At 55.9% G+C, this 15,239-nt stretch overlaps 1 protein-coding gene across 1 annotated transcript in view; it reads left to right on the top strand.

The window, feature by feature from the left end:
- The first annotated feature begins 377 nt into the window (after positions 1-377).
- LOC142915378 (uncharacterized) overlaps positions 378-15,239 on the top strand; it is a 35,100-nt gene continuing 20,238 nt past the window's right edge. Inside the window, exons 1-6 of the mRNA XM_076061211.1 lie at positions 378-410; positions 9,940-10,100; positions 10,623-10,813; positions 13,479-13,981; positions 14,318-14,480; positions 15,155-15,239. The exon at positions 15,155-15,239 is cut by the window's right edge and continues 68 nt beyond it. Of these exons, the coding sequence (XP_075917326.1) occupies positions 378-410; positions 9,940-10,100; positions 10,623-10,813; positions 13,479-13,981; positions 14,318-14,480; positions 15,155-15,239 (1,136 nt within the window). The remainder of the gene's footprint in view (positions 411-9,939; positions 10,101-10,622; positions 10,814-13,478; positions 13,982-14,317; positions 14,481-15,154) is intronic.

Below are 15,239 nucleotides of genomic sequence, written 5' to 3'. Positions count from 1 at the left end.
CGCTGAGGAGAGGCTTGCAGAGCCCCAATGTGGTTTCAGGAAAGGGCGGTCCTGCACAGATGCCATATTTTCTGTCCGTCTGCTACAGCACAGGTGTAGGGAATTCCAGCAAGACCTACATCTCTGCTTTATTGACCTGGTCAAGGCCTATGATACCATCAGTAGGCCTGGGCTCTGGGTTGTTCTTCATGCTTTTGCAGTCCCTGACCCTCTGCTCACTATCATTAAGGACCTTCATGATGGTGAGCAGGCCCGGGTAAAACTACGTGGCCGGGAGTCAGAGCCATTCCCTGTACACCTTGGGGTGCGATAGCGATGTCCTCTGGCTCCCACATTATTTAACATCTATTTCGACCGCGTAGTTCGTGAAGTCTTCGATGGCCGTACCAGACCAGAGGAATTTCCATCTGGTACAGATGTAGCGCCATAGATGGAACAGCGGTGCCTCGTACCGTCAGGGGAGGGGCTGCAGCGGCAGCCCTAGAGGGGAGGGGCTGCTGGGGGCTGAGGACCCCAGACAGCCCCACCCCTCGGCTCTAGGACCCCAGACAGCCCCACCCCTCGATGGGCAGGAGGCACCAGAGGGGACCTCCCTGGCTGATCTGGAGCCAGCCGCAGCCGAAAAACGAAGGGCGGCGGCGGCAGCAGCCGAGTAGGACCCTGGACCCCCTCGCCCCGCCGTCCTTGTGTAGGGCGGTAGTTGGTGACGTCACGTCGCGCTCAACCCTCCGGTACGATGACGTCACGTGCGGTGACGTCACGGACAGGGGGCCGGGACGGTGACATCATGTCCCCCTGGGGTATTTAGGTCGGGACCCCTTGACGTGTTCGAGGTCGTCGCGGGGAGCCAGGAACGTGTGAAGTTGGGAGTTGTGACCCAGGGTTGGGGGAGATTAGCACCGGGCTAGCGGAGCCTGTGGGTGTGCTAGGGACCTCCCCAGTACCCTTACTTTGGGGGAGCGATGGGACCCAGGGTAGGGGGAGATTGGCACCGGGCTAGGGTAGCCTGTGGGTGTGCTAGGGACCTATCCCAGTACCCTACCCCTGGGGGAGCGATGGGACCCAGGGTAGGGGGAGATTGGCACCGGGCTAGGGTAGTCTGTGGGTGTGCTAGGGACCTCCCCAGTACCCTACCCCTGGGGGAGCGATGGGACCCAGGGTAGGGGGAGATTAGCACCAGGCTAGGGTAGCCTGTGGGTGTGCTAGGGACCTCCCCAGTACCCTTCCCCTGGGGTGTGGAGTGTAGGCAGTGAGCGTGCAGTAAAACAACTGGCGCAAGCCCCTACATGAAGATCTGCCTCCGAGTCGTCATTTACGCCTCAACACTTGTAAGGGCCGGGACGCCGTGCGGGCCGGTGGTGGGACTCTGGGCCAGTGGTGGGACTCTGGGCCAGTGGTGGGACTCTGGGTCAGTGGTGGGACTCTGGGTCAGTGGTGGGACTCTGGGCCAGTGGTGGGACTCTGGGTCAGTGGTGGGACTCTGGGCCAGTGGTGGGACTCTGGGCCTGTGGTGGGACTCTGGGCCAGTGGTGGGACTCTGGGCCAGTGGTGGGACTCTGGGTCAGTGGTGGGACTCTGGGCCTGTGGTGGGACTCTGGGCCAGTGGTGGTGGGACTCTGGGCCTATGGTGAGACTCTGGGCCAGTGGTGGGACTCTGGGCCAGTGGTGGGACTCTGGGCCAGTGGTGGGACTCTGGGTCAGTGGTGGGACTCTGGGCCTGTGGTGGGACTCTGGGCCAGTGGTGGGACTCTGGGCCTGTGGTGGGACTCTGGGCCGGTGGTGGGACTCTGGGCCAGTGGTGGTGAGACTCTGGGCCGGTGGTGGGACTCTGGGCCTGTGGTGGGACTCTGGGCCAGTGGTGGGACTCTGGGCCAGTGGTGGGACTCTGGGTCAGTGGTGGGACTCTGGGCCTGTGGTGGGACTCTGGGCCAGTGGTGGTGGGACTCTGGGCCTATGGTGAGACTCTGGGCCAGTGGTGGGACTCTGGGCCAGTGGTGGGACTCTGGGCCAGTGGTGGGACTCTGGGTCAGTGGTGGGACTCTGGGCCTGTGGTGGGACTCTGGGCCAGTGGTGGGACTCTGGGCCTGTGGTGGGACTCTGGGCCGGTGGTGGGACTCTGGGCCAGTGGTGGTGTGACTCTGGGACTCCCGGCCCCACGCCCTTGTAAGGGCGAGGTCCGAGGAAGCCAGAGTGTGGACCCGCACCTTGGCTGGGTGGGGTCAGGGTAGCCTCCCCTAGGGTGGTCACAGCGGAGGAGCCCAGAGCGTAGGCAGTGTCACGGCACGCTAGGGGCAGGCCGTGTGCCTAGGCTGTAGCAGTGTATCAGGAGGACTGTTGGAGTGTTGCGTTGTAATAAAGGAGTTACCTATGCAAAGTGTCTCCGAAACCCACTACACGGATACAATGGGAGGCTGATCGATGCCCAGGTGCGGTCAAGGGATGGCTCCCTATCGCTCAACCACGTTGCGTATGCCGATGATCTGGTAATCGCTGCTCACTCAGAGGAGGAGTTGGAGGCGCTGCTGCTAAACCTGGAGCTTGCCACTAAGAGGTGGGGCCTTACCATCAGCCCCACCAACACTAAGGACCTGCCTGGGTATTTTGTAACATTGGATACTCTACCCCCACAACTCCCAATTGGTGATTGAGTTGTGGAGAGAGTGAAGAGTTTCCCATACCTGGGCAGTGTGCTCATGACCGGCTCCGGTTGGACAGCAAAGGTCTCACTCTGAATCAGTCGAGCGGCATCATCTATTCATCGGTTGGGTAACGCTGTGTGGAAGCTACCTGGTCTGTCACTCCGCACGAATCTTCAGGTCTTCTCGGCCACAGTCATTCCCTCCCTTCTCTACGCTTGCGAAAAGTGGACCCCCCCTAATGGAACATATTCGCCGGTTAGAAACATTCAGGCTGGCCTGCCTACGATCCAATTTGGGTTTAAACAGGCTGGATTGTGTGAGCTCACAAATCCCAGAAAAATCTGGACAAAGTCCCATCGGTGAGCTCCTCCGGCAGGCAAGGCTCGGACTCCAGCCCCTCGCACCCGTCCAGAGCCCCCGTTTAGCCCCTGTGGTGGTCACAGACGCCATGAGGGGAGGAACCAATCGGAATTGGCCCTCCCCCCACAGCACTGTCCACGACAGAGTTGCCCGTCCGGCACCGCGAGGAGGTAGGGGGTACACACACACACAGGTACATACACACAGGTGCACACACACACAGGTAAACACACAGGTACACACACACACAGGTACACACAGGTATGCACACACAGGTACACACACAGGTACACACACACAGGTACACACAGGTACACACACAGGTACACACACACAGGTACACACACAGGTACACACACAGGTACACACACACACACAGTTACACACGCAGGTACACACACAGGTACTCACACACATACAGGTACACACACAGGTACACACACAAACAGGTACACACGCAGGTACACACACAGGTACACACACACAGGTACACACACACAGGTACACACACAGGTACACACACACAGGTACACACACACAGGTACATACACAGGTACACACACACAGGTACACACAGGTACACACACAGGTACACACACACAGGTACACACACACAGGTACATACACAGGTACACACCAAGGTACACACACAGGTACACACACACACAGGTACACACACAGGTACACACACACAGGTACACACACAGGTACACACACACAGGTACACACACAGGTACACATACAGGTACACACACAGGTACACACACACAGGTACACACACACAGGTACACACACACAGCTACACACACACACAAAGGTACACACACAGGTACACACACAGGTACACACACACAGGTGCACACACACAGGTACACACACACACACAGGTACACACACAGGTACACACATGCAGGTGCACACACACAGATACAACAACACAACAACAACCGCCATTCGCCACTAAGTGGCGGTGACGTCACCACGACGCTTGTGCCAGGCTATGTGCACCTTGAGGCCATGTGAAGTGTCGAACGCCCGCTGGCAGGAGGTCACGGGGCAGACCCAGGTGCCACGGGTCGACTGACTGAGATGACTGGCTGATGCACCACCTGTGCCCCCTACTGTGCCAACCTGCTGTGTTTTAGCCACCCGGCGCTCCGCTCGCTGTTGTGAGCGTCGCTCCTCCGCCCTCCGTTGTTGTTGGAGGGCGACTGCCTCCAACTGCCCAGTAGCATCCTTCACGAGCCTCCTCCACAGAGGCCGATCTTGAGACCGCTGGTACCAGTCATCGGCAAGTCCACTCAGCTCCACGTCCTCCTGTACCACATCACTCCATCTCTTCTCTAGCCCGTGCCGCGCCCGCTTAGCCCCCTCAATCCGGCCAAACAAAAGCTGTTTCGGCATGCGGTGGCTGGGCATGCGGGCTACATGACCCAGCCATCGCAGCCTTGCCTACCGGAGGAGCTCACCGATGGGACCCTGCCCAGATCTTTCAAGTATTTGTGAGCTCCTCACACAATCCAGTCTGGTTAAACCCAGGATGGATCGTAGGCAGGCCAGCCTAAATGTTTCTAACCGGCAAAGATGTTCCATTAGGGGGGTCCACGTTTCGCAAGCGTAGAGAAGGGAGGGAATGACCGTGGCCGAGAAGACCTGAAGCTTAGTGCGGAGCGACAGACCAGGTAGCTTCCACACAGCGTTACGCAACCGATGAAAAGATATTGCCGCTCGACTGATTCGGAGTGAGACCTCTGCTGTTAAACTGGAGCCAGTCATAAGCACACTGCCCAGGTATGGGAAACTCTCCACTCTCTCCACAACTGCCCCATCACCGATTGGGAGTTGTGGGGGTGGAGTGTCCGATGGTACAAAATACCCAGGCAGGTGCTTGGTTTTGGTGGGGCTGATGGTAAGGCCCCACCTCTTAGTGGCACGCTCCAGTCTCAGCAGCAGCGTCTCCAACTCCTCCTCTGACTGAGCAGCTATTACCAAGTCATCAGCATACATAACGTGGTTGAGCAATAGCGAGCCATCCCTTGACCGCACCCGGGCATCGATTAGCCTCCCATTATATCTGTACCATATGGAGATTCCCCCGGTACAGCTATTGAAGGCTTCACGAACTACGTGGTCAAATAATGTGGGAGCCAGAGGACATCCCTGTCGCACCCCAAGGTGTACAGGGAATGGCTCTGACTCCCGGCCACGTAGTTTTACCCGGGCCCGCTCACCATCATGAAGGTCCTTAATGATCGTGAGCAGAGGGTCAGGTACTCCAAAAGCACGAAGAACGACCCAGAGCCCAGGCCTACTGATGGTATCATAGGCCTTGACCAGGTCAATAAAGCAGAGATGTAGGTCTTGTTGGAATTCCCTACACCTCTGCTGTAGCAGACGGACAGAAAATATGGCATCTGTGCAGGACCGCCCTTTCCTGAAACCGCACTGGGGCTCCACAAGCCTCTCCTCAGCGTGCCTGGCAAGGCGATGCTGAATAATCCTTGCCAGGACCTTTCCCGGCACACTGAGGAGTGAGATGCCCCTGTAGTTGTTACAGTCTGTGCGGTCCCCCTTCTTAAAAAGGGGGACCACCAGGGCATCCTTCCAATCCTGCGGAACCCATCCAGTGGTCCAGACTGTTGTTATGATGTCATATAGGGCAGTCTGTGCACAAACGCCACCCTCCCTCAGCATTTCGCTTGGGAGATCATCTCTGCCCGCTGCCTTTCCTGGTCTCAGACTCCGGATCGCCTTCAATACTTCCTCAGCAGATGGCACCTCAGCCAGCCACTCACAGGGGGTGACTTCATCCAATATTTGAGGCACCGCAGCCTCAGCAGGGTCATCCTCACTTTGTGCCACGATGTTTTCCTGGCTGAGGGATTTTCCCTCCCCCAGGACCTCACAGAAATGCTCAGCAAATCTGCAAACCTGTTCCTGGGGGTCGGAAATTGGATCACCGTTTTTTCCCCTAATGATGGTAATCGGTGTGGCGATGCAGGTTACTTTTTTGATGGAGTTAAATAGAGATTTGTGATCACGGGCCACTGAGGCAGACTCCATCTCCTCAGCAACCCGCGACCACCACCCATCCTTGCAGCGCCTCACGGCTCTCCGAACCTCCGAGCGAAGGCTGCGGTAAGCCTCCTCATTCTCTGACGTGGGATTCTGTAGCCGATGACAGTGGGCCTGTCGCTTTTTTTCAACCATCCTGAACAACTCCTCTCTCATCCAGGGTGTCTGGGGAGGTCTGGACCGCGTACCCAAAGCAGCCATTGCAGCTGCATGAGTCACAGTCCTAAACCTCGCCCATTTACCCTCGACATCAGGAGGAGTCGGGGACGATGCCAATCCCAGCCGCAAGCGATGATGAAATTCTCGCTTGCAACTTTCATCAGATAACTGAGACCAGGCCACTTTAGGTTGGAATGGGGTCCTGGGTGTACACCCACCACCGGAGTGGAAGAATGGCAGGCGCATCTTACAGATGACTAGTCGATGGTCAGAGGGCAGATCAGCTCCACGGTAGGTCCTGGTGTCAAGGACATGGGCTCGCATTCGCTGGTCCGTCACTATGTAGTCCAGCAGATGTTCTTGCTTGGACCCGGCATGCATCCATGATGTTGTGTGGATGCGCCGATGCCGGAACAGCGTGTTGGTAATTACAAGCCCATGGGCTGCACAAAAATCTAGCAGCCTCCTACCGTTGTTATTGAGCTGATCTGGCCCATGCCCTCCAATCACTCCAGACCAGGTGCCAGTATCATGACCAACTCGGGCATTGAAGTCACCCAACATGATAACTCTCTCCCGAGGGGCCACTTTAGCCAGCACCTGTGACAGGAGGTCATAGAAGGCATCTGACTCATCGGCTTTGCCTGCATCCCTCCACGGATGTTCATCTTCGGTGGGGGCATAAGTAACCACGACCACCATTCCTCGCCTCCGGTTGATGGGAAGGCGAGCCCAAAGTAGCCTGGGGCTTACAGCTTCCCACACCTCACCGCCACGCTCCCACGCCCCCTTCATTCTTTTGTTCAAAAGAAGACCCACACCCTGTTGTTTGGCAGTCTGCTGCCCCGAGTAGAGGACTGTCCACCCCTCATGGTGGCAGGAGCCAGAGCCGGTCCACCTGACCTCCTGAATGCGGCATAGATCCAGGCGGTACCGGTCCAGCTCCCGACAGAGGAGTGGCAGCCTCTCCTCTGCAGTGAGCGTTCGAACATTCCACGTGGCCACCCGTAGTGGCTTTTCGTTGTTTCTGGAGTAGCCCCGAGGGTAGGTATTCAATCTCCTGGCTCCGCCAATTGGGGTTTGGCCAGGAGACGTCATAGACGCCTGGCCCCCCGGGGCCTCCGGCACAAGCTTAGTTGTTACATATTTCAGTTTAATTCGTGGTTTCGTGGTAATTAATTGAAGGTGGAGGGGTTACCAGCCCCTCGCACCCGTCCAGAGCCCCCGTTTAGCCCCTGTGGTGGACACATATGCCATGAGGGGAGGAGCCAATCAAAATTGGATCTCCCCCCACAGCGCTGTCCACGACAGAGTTGCCCGTCCGGCACCGCGAGGAGGTAGGGGGTTGTTTTGCCGGACCACAGATACACACACAGGTACACACACACAGGTACACACACAGGTACACACACACAGGTACACACACAGGTACACACACACACACAGGCACACACACAGGTAGACACACACAGGTACACACACAGGTACACACACACAGGCACACACACACAGGTACACACACACACACAGGTAGACACACACAGGTACACACACAGGTACACACACACACAGGCACACACACACAGGTACACACACATAGGTACACACACACAGGTACACACACACAGGTACACACACACACAGGTACACACACAGGTACACACATACACAGGTACACACACAGGTACACACACAGGTACACACACACAGGCACACACACAGGTACACACACACAGGTACACACACACACAGGTACACACACACAGGTACACACACAGGTACACACACAAACAGGTACACACACACAGGTACACACACACAGGTACACACACAAACAGGTACACACACACAGGTACACACACACAGGTACACACACAGGTACACACACACAGGTACACACACACACAGGTACACACACACACACAGGTACACACACAGGTACACACATACACAGGTACACACACAGGTACACACACAGGTACACACACACAGGCACACACACAGGTACACACACACAGGTACACACACACACAGGTACACACACACAGGTACACACACAGGTACACACACAAACAGGTACACACACACACACAGGTACACACACACAGGTACACACACAGGTACACACACAAACAGGTACACACACACAGGTACACACACAGGTACACACACACAGGTACACACACACACAGGTACATACACACAGGTACACACACAGGTGGGCATCACACCCACACACGATAGTCGATCATGTTCAATTCTCATGTAATCAAAGTAGGAATCGATTCATTAAGATTCATTTCGACCGCTTAATTCTCATGTTATCCGAACGGAAATCGATTTAATTAGCTTAATCAACCGTATATCGATTCCCATGTTATCCCAAATGAAATCGACTCTATACATCCGTTACTCTACAATAATCGATTCCTAATGTTATCCCATTAAGAATCGATGCGAGTATAGTTAATCGAACCGGGAATCGAATTTCTCTCCACGTGACTAAAGATCGCTCCATGGCGATGCGTCAACTCGTCTCTAGACTTGGCCTACTCTTCCTCCTCCTGCTGCTCCTCCTCCTCAACCTCTTCACGTGGTGCAGCAGCCACGGTGAGCCGGGCCGGTCGATACATCGGGTGCCAGGTTGTGGTGGACGTGGGGAGCGGTGGTGCAGTGATTAGCGCACTGTGAGCGAGTGTGGGGAGCGGTGGTGCAGTGGTTAACGCACTGTGTGAGTGAGTGGGGAGCGGTGGTGCAGTGGTTAGCGCACTGTGTGAGTGTGTGTGTGGGGAGCGGTGGTGCAGTGGTTAGCGCACTGTGTGAGTGTGTGTGTGGGGAGCGGTGGTGCAGTGGTTAGCGCACTGTGTGTGTGAGTGTGGGGAGCGGTGGTGCAGTGGTAAGCGCACTGTGTGAGTGAGTGTGGGGAGCGGTGGTGCAGTGGTTAGCGCACTTTGTGTGAGTGGGGAGTGGTGGTGCAGTGGTTAGCGCACTGTGTGTGTGTGGGCAGCGGTGGTGCAGTGGTTAGCGCACTGTGTGAGTGTGTGGGGAGCGGTGGTGCAGTGGTTAGCGCACTGTGTGAGTGTGGGGAGCGGTGGTGCAGTGGTTAGCGCACTGTGTGTGTGGGGAGCGGTGGTGCAGTGGTTAGCGCACTGTGAGTGTGGGGAGCGGTGGTGCAGTGGTTAGCGCACTGTGTGTGTGGGGAGCGGTGGTGCAGTGGTTAGCGCACTGTGTGAGTGTGGGGAGCGGTGGTGCAGTTGTTAGCGCACTGTGTGTGTGGGGAGCGGTGGTGCAGTGGTTAGCGCACTGTGTGAGTGTGGGGAGCGGTGGTGCAGTGGTTAGCGCACTGTGTGTGAGTGTGGGGAGCGGTGGTGCAGTGGTTAGCGCACTGTGTGTGAGTGTGGGGAGCGGTGGTGCAGTGGTTAGCGCACTGTGTGTGTGTGTGGGGAGCGGTGGTGCAGTGGTTAGCGCACTGTGTTTGTGTGGGGAGCGGTGGTGCAGTGGTTAGCGCACTGTGTGTGAGTGTGGGGAGCGGTGGTGCAGTGGTTAGCGCACTGTGAGTGTGTGGGGAGCGGTGGTGCAGTGGTTAGCGCACTGTGTGTGTGAGTGTGTGGGGAGCGGTGGTGCAGTGGTTAGCGCACTGAGTGTGTGGGGAGCGGTGGTGCAGTGGTTAGCGCACTGTGTGTGAGTGTGGGGAGCGGTGGTGCAGTGGTTAGCGCACACTGAGTGCCGTTTGCCCATCTCCCCAGCCCCGGCTTCCCCACTGAATGTGCGCGTGGAGTCTCGAGACCTGCTGACACAACTCCGCTGGGAACCAGCTGACGTGAACCCCGCCACCAGCAGCGTCACCTACAGAGTGGAGAGCAAACTGTGAGATGGTCGCTCACTCACTCACCCAGCCACTCACTCACCCACTCACTCACTCACCCACTCACCCACCCACTCACTCACCCATCAACTCACCCACCCACTCACTAACGCACTCATTCACCCACTTACTCACCCACCCACTCTCTCACTCGCCCACTCACCCGCTTCCTCACTCACTCACTCACCCATCAACTCACCCACCCACTCACTCACTGACTAACGCACTCACTCACCCACTTACTCACCCACCCACTGTCTCACTCACCCACTCACTCAGCCACTCACTCACTCACCCACCCACTCACTCACCCATCCACTCACTCAACCACTCACTCACCCACTTACTCACCCACCCACTCTCTCACTCACTCACCCACCCACTCACTCACTGACTCACTCACCCACTCTCTCACTCGCCCACTCACCCGCTTGCTCACTCACTCACCCACTCACTCACCCACCCACCCACTCACCCACCCACCCACTCCTCACCACCTCCTCCCCGTGTCTCTGTCTGTGCAGCTATGGACGAGCCCACTGGCGGACCGTCTGCGCTGCAACAACAGAGACTCGGTGCGATGTCTCCTCAGCTCTGCGGCATCCCGGTGACCGCTATCACCTGCGCGTCAGAGCCACCGTTTCATCGTCATCACCGGGGGCCTCACCAATCTCCTTGCCCTGGGTCGTGGTTGAGGTCTTACCCTTGGAGACAAGTCAGTGGCTTTGTCTATGTGTGTGTCTCTGTGTGCGTGTCTGTGTGTCTCTGTCTGTGTGTATGTATGTGTGTCTGTGTGTGTGTCTCTGTGTGTGTGTGTCTGTGTGTATGAGTCTCTCTGTTTGAGTGTCTCTGTGTGTATGTGTGTCTGTGTGTGTGTGTGTCTGTGTGTGTGTGTCTGTGTGTGTGTGTCTGTGTGTGTGTGTGTCTGTGTGTGTGTCTGTGTGTCTCTGTGTGTGTGTATGTCTGTGTGTAGAGTGTCTGTATGTGAGTGTCTCTGTGTCTCTGTGTGTGTGTCTATGTCTCTGTGTGTGGCTGCCTGTGTGTATGTGTGTCTGTGTGTGTCTCTGTGTGTCAGTGTCTCTGTGTGAGTGTCTCTGTGTGTGAGTGTCTCTTTGTGTGTGTCTGTGTCTTTGTGTGTGTCTGTGTCTGTGTGTATGTGTCTGTGTGTGAGTGTCTCTGTGTGAGTGTGTCTCTGTGTGTGAGTGTCTCTGTGTGAGTGTCTCTTTGTGTGTCTCTGTGTGAGTGTCTCTGTGTGTGAATGTCTCTGTGTATTGTCTCTGTGGGAGAGTCTCTGTGCGTGTCTGTGTGTGTCTCTGTGTGTCTGTGTGTGTCTCTATGTGTGAGTGTCTCTTTATGTGTCTGTGTGTGTGTCTCTGTGTGAGTGTCTCTATGTGTGAGTGTCTCTTTGTGTGTGTCTCTGTGTGTGTGTCTCTGTGTGAGTGTCTCTGTGTGAGTGTCTCTGTGTGTGTGTGTGTCTCTGTGTGTCTGTGAGTGTCTCTGTGTGTGAGTGTCTCTTTGTGTGTGTCTCTGTGTGTGTGTGTGTCACTGTGTGTCTCTGTGTGTGTGTGTCTGTGTATGTGTCTGTGTGTCTCTGTCTCTGTGTGTGTGTATGTCTGTGTGTAGAGTGTCTGTATGTGAGTGTCTCTGTGTCTCTGTGTGTGTGTCTATGTCTCTGTGTGTGTCTGCCTGTGTGTATGTGTGTTTGTGTGTGTCTCTGTGTGTCAGTGTCTCTGTGTGAGTGTCTCTGTGTGTGATTGTCTCTTTGTGTGTGTCTGTGTCTTTGTGTGTGTCTGTGTCTGTGTGTGAGTGTCTCTGTGTGAGTGTCTCTGTGTGTGTCTCTTTGTGAGTGTCTCTGTGTGTGAATGTCTCTGTGTATTGTCTCTGTGGGAGAGTCTCTGTGCGTGTCTGTGTGTGTCTCTGTGTGTCCGTGTGTGTCTCTATGTGTGAGTGTCTCTTTGTGTGTCTCTGTGTGTGTCTCTGTGTGAGTGTCTCTATGTGTGAGTGTCTCTTTGTGTGTGTCTCTGTGTGTGTGTGTCTCTGTGTGAGTGTCTCTGTGTGAGTGTCTCTGTGTGTGTGTGTGTGTCTCTGTGTGTCTGTGAGTGTCTCTGTGTGTGAGTGTCTCTTTGTGTGTGTCTCTGTGTGTGTGTGTCACTGTGTGTCTCTGTGTGTGTGTGTCTCTGTGTGTGTCTCTGTGTGTGTGTCTCTGTGTGTGTGTCTCTGTGTGTGTGTCTCTGTGTGTGTGCCTCCGTGTGTGTGTGTGTGTCTCTGTGTGTGTCTCTGTGTGTGTCTCTGTGTGTATGTCTCTGTGTGTGTGTCTCTGTGTGTGTGTGTCTCTGTGTGTCTCTGTGTGTGTGTCTCTGTGTGTGTGTGTCTCTGAGTGTCTCTGTGTGAGTGTCTCTGTGAGTGTCTCTGTGTGTGAATGTCTCTGTGTATTGTCTCTGTGGGAGAGTCTCTGTGCGTGTCTGTGTGTGTCTCTGTGTGTCTGTGTGTGTCTCTATGTGTGAGTGTCTCTTTGTGTGTCTGTGTGTGTGTCTCTGTGTGAGTGTCTCTATGTGTGAGTGTCTCTTTGTGTGTGTCTCTGTGTGTGTGTGTCTCTGTGTGAGTGTCTCTGTGTGAGTGTCTCTGTGTGTGTGTGTCTCTGTGTGTCTCTGTGTGTGTGTGTCTCTGTGTGTGTGTGTGTGTCTCTGTGTGTGTGTGTCTCTGTGTGTCTCTGTGTGTGTGTGTCTCTGTGTGTGTGTGTCTCTGTGTGTGTGTGTGTCTCTGTGTGTCTCTGTGTGTGTGTCTCTGTGTGTGTGTGTCTCTGAGTGTCTCTGTGTGAGTGTCTCTGTGAGTGTCTCTGTGTGTGAATGTCTCTGTGTATTGTCTCTGTGGGAGAGTCTCTGTGTGTGCGTGTCTGTGTGTGTCTCTGTGTGTCTGTGTGTGTCTCTATGTGTGAGTGTCTCTTTGTGTGTCTCTGTGTGTGTGTGTGTCTCTGTGTGAGTGTCTCTATGTGTGAGTGTCTCTTTGTGTGTGTCTCTGTGTGTGTGTGTGTCTCTGTGTGAGTGTCTCTGTGTGAGTGTCTCTGTGTGTGTGTGTGTGTCTCTGTGTGTCTGTGAGTGTCTCTGTGTGTGAGTGTCTCTTTGCGTGTGTTTCTGTGTGTGTGTGTCTCTGTGTGTCTGTGTGTGTGTGTCTCTGTGTGTGTGTGTCTCTGTGTGTCTCTGTGAGTGTGTGTCTCTGAGTGTCTCTGTGTGAGTGTCTCTCTGTCTGTCTCTGTGTGAGTGTCTCTGTGTGAGTGTCTCTCTGTGTGTCTCTGTGTGTCTCTGAGTGTCTCTGTGTGAGTGTCTCTGTGTGTCTCTGAGTGTCTCTCTGTGTGTCTCTGTGTGTCTCTGTGTGTCTCTCAGCTGTGCTCAGCGCTCCTACGGTCACCGTGACGCTCCACAAGAGACTGACGGTGCAGGAGGAGGCTGGTGGTGACGAGGAGGAGGAGGAGTGCCGTGTTGAGGATGAGGACACCGAAGACGATGATGACGATGATGACTACGATGATGACTACGATGACAACTACGATGATGACGATGATGATGACGATGACGATGATGACGATGACGTCGCTGATGATGCGGACCGTGTCAACACCCACCACGGTGATGACGACGATGACCATCACCACGGCGATGATGATGACGATGACGACGATGATGGTGTGGACCGTGTCAACACCCACCACGGCGTTGATGAGCACGACGAGGATGACCACGAGGATGAGGAGGAGGAGGAGGGAAAGTGGTGGGAGCTCTCCGTGGCGGTCTCCATGACGAGTGGCTGGAGGAGGAGAATGGCGCGGAGTGACGTGGTGCATCACCAGCAGGCAGAGGTCTTCACGAGGGGGGGCACAACCATCACGGTGAGGGTGGGGGGTGGGTGGGGGGGGGTGAGTGGTTGGGGGGGTGAGTGGGGGGGTGAGTGGGGGGGTGAGGGGGTGAGTGAGTGAGTGGGTGAGTGGGTGAGTGGGTGGGTGGGTGGGTGAGTGAGTGGGTGGGTGGGTGAGTGGGTGGGTGGGTGGGTGAGTGGGTGGGTGGGTCGGTGAGTGGATGAGTGAGTGGATGGGTGGGTGAGTGGGTGAGTGAGTGGGTGGTGTAGGTGATGATGATGCTACTACTACTAATGATGCTGCTGCTGCTACTGATGATGATGCTACTGATGATGATGATGCTACTGATGATGATCCTGCTGCTGCTAGGAGCGCTTTGTAGGATGCCGCTTCCGCCACGCGGTGCCTCCCCCTGGAGGCGCTACTGAGTACTGCGTCCGTGTGAGGATCGTAGCTGACTACCCCCGGTGGAAGACAGGGGAGTGGTCTCCACCGTCCTGTGTCTCGGTCCCTCCACCACACAGCGTCGTGGGTGAGTGAGTGAGTGAGTGGGTGGGTGGGTGAGTGATTGGGTGGGTGGGTGAGTGAGTGGGTGGGTGGGTGAGTGAGTGAGTAGGTGGGTGAGTGAGGGGGTGGGTGGGTGAGTGAGTGAGTGGGTGAGTGAGTGAGTGAGTGGGTGGGTGGGTGGGTGAGTGGGTGGGTGGGTGAGTGAGTGGGTGAGTGGGTGGGTGAGTGAGTGAGTAGGTAAGTGAGTGAGTGTGAGTGAGTGAGTTAGTGAGTGGGTGGGTGAGTGAGTAGGTGAGTGAGTGGGTGAATGGGTAAGTGGGTGGGTGGGTGGGTGAGTAAGTGAGTAGGTAAGTGAGTGTGAGTGAGTGAGTGAGTTAGTGAGTGGGTGGGTGAGTGAGTAGGTGAGTGAGTGGGTGAATGGGTGAGTGGGTGAGTGAGTGGGTGGGTGGGTGAGTGAGTAGGTGAGTGAGTGGGTGGGTGGGTGGGTGAGTGAGTGGGTGAGTAAGTGGGTGGGTGGGTGAGTAAGTGAGTAGGTGAGTGAGTGGGTGAGTGAGTGGGTGGGTGGGTGAGTGAGTAGGTGAGTGAGTGGGTGAGTGAGTGGGTGAGTGAGTGGGTGGGTGGGTGAGTGAGTGAGTGGGTGAGTGAGTGGGTGGGTGATTGTCTCTCTCCCTGTGTCTCTCTCCCCGTGTCTCTCCCAAGCAGCTGCTCCGATCTCCATGTTGGCCACGGGAGACGCGGTGTCCGAGGGAGACACGGCCACGCTACGCTGCACGGCGTCCGACAA

This window comes from Petromyzon marinus, unplaced genomic scaffold (assembly GCF_048934315.1).
Source record: "Petromyzon marinus isolate PM22_M1 ecotype Great Lakes invasive population unplaced genomic scaffold, UKy_Petmar_22M1.pri1.0 PM_G_Scaffold_30, whole genome shotgun sequence".
In the NCBI taxonomy this organism is placed as follows: Eukaryota; Metazoa; Chordata; class Hyperoartia; order Petromyzontiformes; family Petromyzontidae; genus Petromyzon; species Petromyzon marinus.
This window is presented reverse-complemented; position numbering and strand designations above follow the sequence as displayed.